The following is a 7810-nucleotide window of genomic DNA, read 5'->3' as shown; positions in this document are numbered from 1 at the left end:
GTGTATTTTTGCATTGCTTAGAATCATAAAAAGAACCACACACTATAAAGCTTAAGAGATCAAAAGCTGAATGAATAATTTATCATGGATGGTGACAGTCATCCTCTGAACACTGAACATCTATTTTTTAAACGTCTCCCGCCATCATTGGACATAGTGCTAACAATTACCTCGTGAATAATATTTAAAAAAAAAACGTTTGCGGTAAAATAATATCACTTGTTTTGTACAATTGTTAAACTCTAGGTGGCAGTAGCGTGCCCGGACTCACCTTTAACCCAAGAAGAAATCGCTTAACCCGGATGTGGTTTGTTTCGTAGTAAACGAAACGCGTTCAGTTAAAAATACAAATCCGAACAATAATAACAATGGCCGGGACGGCTTCAGTAGCCGGCGAAGTGTTTGTTGACGCGTTGCCTTATTTTGACCAAGGTTACGATGCTGCCGGTGTCAGAGAAGCTGTAAGTTATTTTATTCCACACAAGTTGCGAGTGAACGGTAGCAACATGCTAGTTAGCATCATGGACGCCGACCACCACTACTCTGAATCATTTACATTTCTTTATGTTCCTTGCCTTTACGTGGTTTAATACACATATATTCGATTCTATGTGTTAGCTTTACTTTGGTTAGTGTTGGTATGAATCGCAGGCTTCATGAATCTACTATTAATATTTTGTTTTTGAAAAAACACGTTTCTTGTGAACATGATTATTACAATAATAAAATAACCCTGCATATGTGTTGTTTTGTTAGCAAACAAATAGAAACCTATGCTGAATAAATATTAACTCAACACTTGGTGTTTGTTTACTGGTATAGTATCCTTTTTCTTGTATGTCTCAATGATGTTATTTGAGTGATGGCGTGGAGTAACCTGAGAGGTTCAGTCTAGTCACTTGAGAACTGGTTCCAGGTTACAGAAGAGAACATAATCTCCCCATCATTAACAGACGGCATGCGTAACATGTGTTCTCACAGACCTTAACTTAAGGTTATTTAGATTATTTTCATTGCCATTGTTAAGAAACCCTTCTGTCATTCAGGCAGCTGCGTTGGTGGAGGAAGAGACGAGAAGATACAGGCCTACCAAGAACTACCTGAGCTATCTAGTGTCACCAGATTTCACAATCTTTGAGGTGAGATATTTATTTAGAAACTTTGCGTGAAGACTAATGAATAGTTAATTGGTCCCAAATACACGTTTTCAGACCGAGATCATGAGGAACGAGTTTGAAAGGCTGGCATCTCGTCAGCCAATGGATCTACTGAGCATGAAGAGGTAAAATATTTCAAGATTGTCCGTAAAAAGTCATACTAAAAATCAGTCACTCAAGGTAATCCAATTCCTGATGTACAGATATGAGCTTCCGGCGCCCTCATCAGGACAGAAGAACGACATCACGGCCTGGCAGGAGTGCGTCAACAACTCAATGGCTCAGCTGGAGCATCAGGCTGTTCGCATAGAGAACCTAGAGCTCATGTCACAGTATGGAACGAATGCGTGGAAAGTCTACAACGAGTATGAGATTCACCTTAATCAAAATCGCTGCTGACTTTATCAGTGTACCTATTGTATTAACCTTATTTTTTCATTTTAGTAACCTGGCGTTCATGATCGAGACGGCCCAGAAGGAACTTCAGAAATTTAGGTGACGATTCCCTCCTTGTCAATGAAAATAAATGAAAATGATTTTAGGGGCTGATGAGTTGTTGTCGTACACAGGAAGCAGATTCAGGACTTGAACTGGCAGCGAAAGAACGACCAGTTAGGAGGAGGAGCCAAACTGCGAGAACTTGAGTCAAAGTATGTTTTATTTTATAAACCACCTTCTATTATAATACTCCCAGATTCCCCCCTAACGTTGTCGCTCTCTGTCCTCGCAGCTGGGTGTCGCTAGTGAGTAAAAACTATGAGATCGAAAGGGCCATCATCCAGCTGGAGAATGAAATTGGAACGTTGCGTCAACAGCAGGGAGAAGAGAACAAGGAGAACATCAGACAGGACTTCTGAAGCTTTTTCCCCCATGATCTCCCATGAATGAACACAATGTTGGATCATAATCCACCTTTCATTTGTCCAATCAAAGGATGCACGTTAACATCACACGTCGCTTTTTACACAAGTATCTTGTCCACATTTTTATAACTTTTCTTTTTTAATAAAATGTTTTTCAAAGTTGCTAGTTTCTATATATTTTTATTTAAAACGGTGAGCAATACCTTTTCCTATTTGACTGAAAAAACCTTGTTTGAAAATACGTTAAGGAAGTTTTAGATTCCACAAATGTATCCAAACATGATGTTTAATATTGTAACAAGTAGTTCTTGACTAAAAGAAAACAACCTGTCCGGGCAGGTGTTTATTTGAGGCAAATACCTTCAACAAGTCTCGACAAACAACAAGGCTGACATCATGGATGTGTGAGGGGGTTGTTGATAGGTGTGTGTGGGGGTGTGTGTGTGTGTGTGTGTTGCAAAGAGACAGTTTCTGTCATCACTCCGACTGCTCATCGAAGGGACATTGCCTGGAGACTTGAAGCTGCAAATTCAGGCTCCATATGGGGCCTAATCGCGGCTGACCGTCCTCCAGCTGGACACTGCTGATGTGCCCCTGAGCAACTGCCTGTCCATCGCAGCAACCACATGGCCCTATTCATTAAAACCTTCTTAATTTAAAACATGTTTTTGGCGTAAATCACCACAGCAGAAAGTTACCGACACGCTTTACGAGGAGAAGCCGAGATCAAGTTATCTTGAGCTGACTTATGAAACTTTTATATGTAACGTTCTAAGACCGAAACACAACATCGCCCCCTGCTGGAACCGACGGGTGAGATAAAAGAGAAAATAAACTTGCACTTAAATTGTCTCAGAGAAATAGATATTTCCAATTAATACTTTATTAGAAATCTACAACTTTGTCCTGCAGACATGTTTCAGGTGGTAAGTATTAAAAAAAAATGCAAGTAAGCAAAAGAAAATTGATGATTATTCTCGACCTCACTGGGTCACTGCAGCAAAGCTCTGATTGGCTAAAGAGCCGTGTTGTTCTACGACCATCAAAATGGTGCAACATTGTGTAACATGTTTGAGCGTCTTTCTTATTGCCACGTCCCTTACATAGCCCGAGTTCTTTGGTCAGAACATCTGGATTAACCCAATAAACTGCATGTTTGACATGGAAAGGCAGATCACCAGCATGTAGAGAAACCAGGAAGCCCTTGGCAAATATAGTTCCTACACACTCACCAACAACACCCCATGTGTTATGCAGAAAAGGCATTGTGTAGAAAGTACCCTATGGGGGAGTTCTTCCTCCTCCCCCCGGACCAAAGTCTGTTGTAGGAAGCTTCCGTCGACGGCAGCCGAAGCAGCGAGAAGATGATTTGGCAACGATCGCTTCTATATACTGAGAGTGTTCAGTGCATGTACGATGGTGACATTATCAGGGAGGTTCTGGTTCTGATCCTGGCATTCTCCCCTGGCATCTAGGACTTTCTGTCGATGCCTGTCCTCCTGTCGTTTCTTCTTCTCCATCCGCTGTTGCTCTTTCCTCTGCTTGTTGGAGATCTTCAAAAAAAAAAAAATCCAATTCAGATTCATAACAGAAACCTTGGTTAAGCACAGATTTCCTGACCTTGGGCTTTGGTGTGTTGCTGTTCTCCGCTGGTGGCTTGTTCACACAACACTGGTCGGAGTTTTCCCTGCAGCTTGATCCGCAGCCAGAGAGCCACTCGCTGTTGATGGTTGCTGCACTGAGCTGATGCAGATTCTCTTCTTCACCTGAGGAGCAAACACACAGGGAAGTCAATTCTGAATCTTCAGCATCAGCGTCTGGATTCTAACTGTTAACATTATTCCGATGTTTTTAAAAATAGTTACGATAATACACACGATAGCATGAATGCCCGTCACATTTTTTCAATGCGAGTCAAGCACTGACCGTGAATTCCTCGATCCTTGATGGAGCTCAGGATCACGTTGTCGTCTTCCGTTGACGGAGACGGAGACCCTCGCTGGTTGCCGTCGGATTCATGCAAACCCTGGTGGTTTTCAAACAAAAACAATATTCACCTCGACCATAATTGAAAAGAAATATGTGTGTCTTTAATGACGGGGTTGATGGAAACATTTTCATTCAAAAATTGACGACCGATCGGGAATATTCAACCCCGTACCTCGATGCGGAGCTGAGACGGAGTCTCCGTGTTGTCTCCGATGCGCCGAACACTATCATAATGATCTCCATAGCGATAGGCGATGTGCAGCTCTCTAACCACTGGCTTGTCCGTCCCATTGATCTAAAATAAAAATAATTAAAAAAAAGCAGAATTTCCTTAGAGATATTACTGTATATACCTAACAGCACCAGTTGAAGTCAGTAGTTAAAAGTCATACACACCTCCCACAATGCCGTGTTCAGCTGATGGATTACCACTTTTACTTGTTGACACCGAGCAAAAGCCACTATGGCGTCATTGCCGGCAAACGTACCAGGCTGAGAGAGGTTGTGCACTAGAAATGAGAAAAGACCTCAGTTAAGCACATGTTATATCTAAACATAGCTTTGACTTTTAGTCAACAAGAGGCACTTTTCTTTAGAACTTTATGAATATTTGACATGAAAACAGATGGTTGCTTACAGTGTGTTGCAAATGGCAAACTGTTGTCGACGAACGGTTCAAAGTCCTGTCGATGGTTCCCTATAAACTGGACAGTTTCCTGCCTTAGTTGCAAGTGATTCCGGGAATGACCTTCAAGCTGGTCATTGAGCGCTCGAAACAGGCAGTTGCTACACAAGAACAACAGACAGATGGAATTATTTCGTTAAAACATGTCTCGAAAGTTCTCACTTCATTGGCATACAACATTAAAAAAACAGAGTAAAATTATAGAAAAAAAATAATCAAAAAGCTTAATTATGTCTACATCACTGTAGAACTGTTTCCTCCAAATCTCTAAACTAAAGGAAAATGATCTGATGCTTGTAATCCATGTGTTTGTGTCTTCTTGTTTGGACTATTGTAACAGTTTATTTTGGTGTCTAAACAAGGAGGAGTTAATACAACCTCTGCAGCGAGAATTCTGACCTGCTCTAGTAGGAGAACTCACATTTCCCCGATCCTTAAAACTCTTCCCCGGCTGATCAATTTTAAAATTCTGGTTCTTACTTTCAGATCTATTCATGGTCAGGCTCCTTCTTACATCAGTGATCTGATCCAGCCGTAAACCCCAGCTCGGGCTCTGAGGTCTGTGGATCAGAATCTACTGATGGTTCCTCAACACGCTTCTGGACCAGAGGAGAGAAATCCTTCCAGGCTGTTGCTCCTAAGCTTTGGAACGATCTTCCTCTCCCTCTGAATTTGATGGATCTACTGACTCCTTCAAGAAACATCTTAAGACATTTTTATTTGTGCAGACTTTTCCTCAATGTTCTGGGACTCCTGTGTTTGTCTTATGTGTCTTGGCCTTTTATAGTATATATTTTAACTGCATATTGTTTTTGATTGTTCAAGTGCTTTGTGACCCTGGTCTAGAAAGGCGCTTTTACGAATAACTCAACCAATGTTATATTTTGTTTTTTATTATAATTAAAATACTATTTAATAGATATTATATCCTTTCATTCAGAATGAATTGATTGTATACAGATCAACATATACAGATGGATGTTACTTACCCATCTCCAGGAACTTCTCTCAGCTTGAGCCCCAGAGCCAGAAGCTGATTGGCTAAACTGAGGAATTCTCCTCCACCGTTGCCACTTTGCGACTGGTTCTTACGGTCCTTGGCGATGGCCCTACGTGCTACCCTCTCATCCCTCTTGCGCTCCAACTCAATCTTCTTGTTGGTCTTTTGAGGTCTTGTCGTCTGTTTTCTTGACATATTTTTTTCACTTGTCACTGTTCAGCATCTGATTTCTGAAATAAGAGTAATACAAAAAAAATGACCTTAACACAGAAATATTTCATTAGCATTTGGAAAACAGCACAAGCCCCCCTCTGCCTTGATATCATCTTATTTATCAGTGTTATATTTGTACTGTTAAAACCCATTATTCATTAGTTCATTCATTTTGATTCTATTGATTGTTTAGAAAGAAATTAGATTTCAATTGTCACCCAGTTAATAGGTTTCAGATCATTTAATCTCATTTTATTTAAGTGCATGGCTGGTTTAAGACTTAAAATGATAGAATATCATAACATTTGAATGTAGGACCTTTGAGAAATTGATCCTAAAACATAATATTTGAGCTGTGATTCACACATGTCAACCCCAAAATATCATAACAAACATTTGACCCAATTTTGGAGACATTGATAATTAAAATATCGTATTTTACCATCTTAGTACTGTGGTAATGTTGAAGATGACTGGCTAGAGCTTTAATGGAGGTGAGGACATCAGTCTTGTATACATGTATTTTTCAAAGTTTTATTAGTATGTGTTCCTTGATTAAAGTTATTTTTTTGGAATTTAGGAAAAAAATATATAGTTGGATATATTTTTAGTGTAAAGTTGCTAACAACGTCGACGTAAGTCAAGAATGAAAGAATAAATATGCAATATATATTTAGCACATTGCCAGTATTTTATTGTCTGCTTTGACAACAAGCGATACTTTTGTAAACATGCGATCTTGCGTTTGAAAGTAAATCGTTGTTCGATTAAAATAAAAAACATCAGGAAGCTAGGCTAACAACTAGCATTTTTGACATGCTATGACACAACAGAGGTTTCCGTCCGATATAAACATCGAATTGTAAATAACTATAATTCGTCATAATAAATCGCTAAAACAACAATTACTTACCAGTAAGTATCTTTGTCATTTATGTCGTATTTTTGAGTGTTGATTTTTCACTGTCTCTGTTAAAGACTCTATTTACAAGTGACGTATTGACTAAAGTACGGCGAGTCGGAAAGATCATATTTAGTTTTTTTCGACAAACTGGGCATAGATAATGTTCTTTTCATTTGTTTATAAATATTTACAAAACATAATATTACATTTTTGTTCAAAGCAAAATGATTTAATTATCACTATTAAAAAAAATCAATCAAGTTTTTTTCTTTTTATTTCTGACTAGAATTCAGTGGCACTATTATTTATTGTACATTATGTTATGTTATATAACATAGAACAAACAAAAAACAAATCTTTGGGAAAACACATGGTACGTCGAAATTAATTAGTCTGGTGAATCATATTATACTTTCTTTTTTTTTATTTGTCCACTTGCAGCATGTTAGGATCATTACTCGTGACATTTTATTTTGTACGGACACTTCCTGTTTAGTCCTTTGTTTCCTGCTGGCAATCTGCCAATCTTTCTGCCCTTCATCCTGACCTTCCGCCTGGTACAATGTTGATATCTTCTCTCTTCTCCGAACGTTTGTTTCATATTTTTCACTCTGTTTTTTGAGTTGTATTTTGTTTATTGACTGTTTGGATCTTGCGTCTGGCTGCCACTCTTTTACTTTATTCCTCGTTTGTGGGATTTGTTTATTATCATTTGTGGTCGTGATGGTCATGTGATCTCTAGTTTCTGTGTTATTTTCTGTTTCTATTTCCAGACGCCCCCTCTTCCATTAAGCTCTGTTGATGGGAGACTATTGTACGATGTGAGTCTCACATAGCCATATAACTTTTTTAGCAAGACTTCCCTCCTGACCATTGTGGAAAGGTTCTCAAAAAAATCCCCCTTTTTCGTTCCTCTTCCCAAACTGCTAACGCCATGGAGACTGACGATATTCTTGTGAAACATTTCCTTACACCGTGGGAAACCTATCTTGAGCTTTC

At 39.1% G+C, this 7810-nt stretch overlaps 2 protein-coding genes across 2 annotated transcripts; one reads left to right on the top strand and one right to left on the bottom strand.

Moving 5' to 3' along the window:
• Positions 1-297: 297 nt before the first annotated feature.
• bcas2 (BCAS2 pre-mRNA processing factor) lies at positions 298-2182 on the top strand. The gene is made up of 7 exons (XM_087782480.1): positions 298-461; positions 1047-1139; positions 1212-1282; positions 1361-1522; positions 1602-1652; positions 1727-1807; positions 1888-2182. Exons 1-7 carry the CDS (start codon positions 369-371, stop codon positions 2012-2014), a joined length of 678 nt encoding a protein of 225 aa, XP_087638606.1. The 5' UTR covers positions 298-368; the 3' UTR covers positions 2015-2182.
• A 703-nt stretch (positions 2183-2885) lies between these two features.
• On the bottom strand, positions 2886-6903 carry otud3 (OTU deubiquitinase 3). The gene is made up of 8 exons (XM_087782479.1): positions 6821-6903; positions 5684-5924; positions 4647-4795; positions 4406-4518; positions 4182-4304; positions 3947-4046; positions 3641-3786; positions 2886-3573 (listed from the first exon to the last, which is right to left on the bottom strand). Exons 2-8 carry the CDS (start codon positions 5887-5889, stop codon positions 3406-3408), a joined length of 1005 nt encoding a protein of 334 aa, XP_087638605.1. The 5' UTR covers positions 5890-5924; positions 6821-6903; the 3' UTR covers positions 2886-3405.
• Between the last annotated feature and the right edge of the window lie 907 nt (positions 6904-7810).

The sequence above is a fragment of the Callionymus lyra genome, chromosome 19 (assembly GCF_982586985.1).
Source record: "Callionymus lyra chromosome 19, fCalLyr1.hap1.1, whole genome shotgun sequence".
NCBI classification, from domain to species: Eukaryota; Metazoa; Chordata; class Actinopteri; order Syngnathiformes; family Callionymidae; genus Callionymus; species Callionymus lyra.
Note: the sequence above shows the minus strand (reverse complement) of the source record. Positions and strands in the feature narration are given on the sequence as shown.

Bases quoted from the DNA above. Each gene is read 5' to 3' on its own strand.
- bcas2 (XM_087782480.1), top strand. From the start codon at position 369: ATGGCCGGGACGGCTTCAGTAGCCGGCGAAGTGTTTGTTGACGCGTTG. The intron at 462-1,046 runs GTAAGTTATTTT...TCTGTCATTCAG, and splicing joins CTGCCGGTGTCAGAGAAGCT to GCAGCTGCGTTGGTGGAGGA. The intron at 1,523-1,601 runs GTATGAGATTCA...TTTTCATTTTAG, and splicing joins GCGTGGAAAGTCTACAACGA to TAACCTGGCGTTCATGATCG.
- otud3 (XM_087782479.1), bottom strand. From the start codon at position 5,889: ATGTCAAGAAAACAGACGACAAGACCTCAAAAGACCAACAAGAAGATT. The intron at 4,047-4,181 runs GTACGGGGTTGA...GAAAACCACCAG, and splicing joins CGTCTCAGCTCCGCATCGAG to GGTTTGCATGAATCCGACGG. The intron at 3,787-3,946 runs GTCAGTGCTTGA...TTTGCTCCTCAG, and splicing joins CAAGGATCGAGGAATTCACG to GTGAAGAAGAGAATCTGCAT.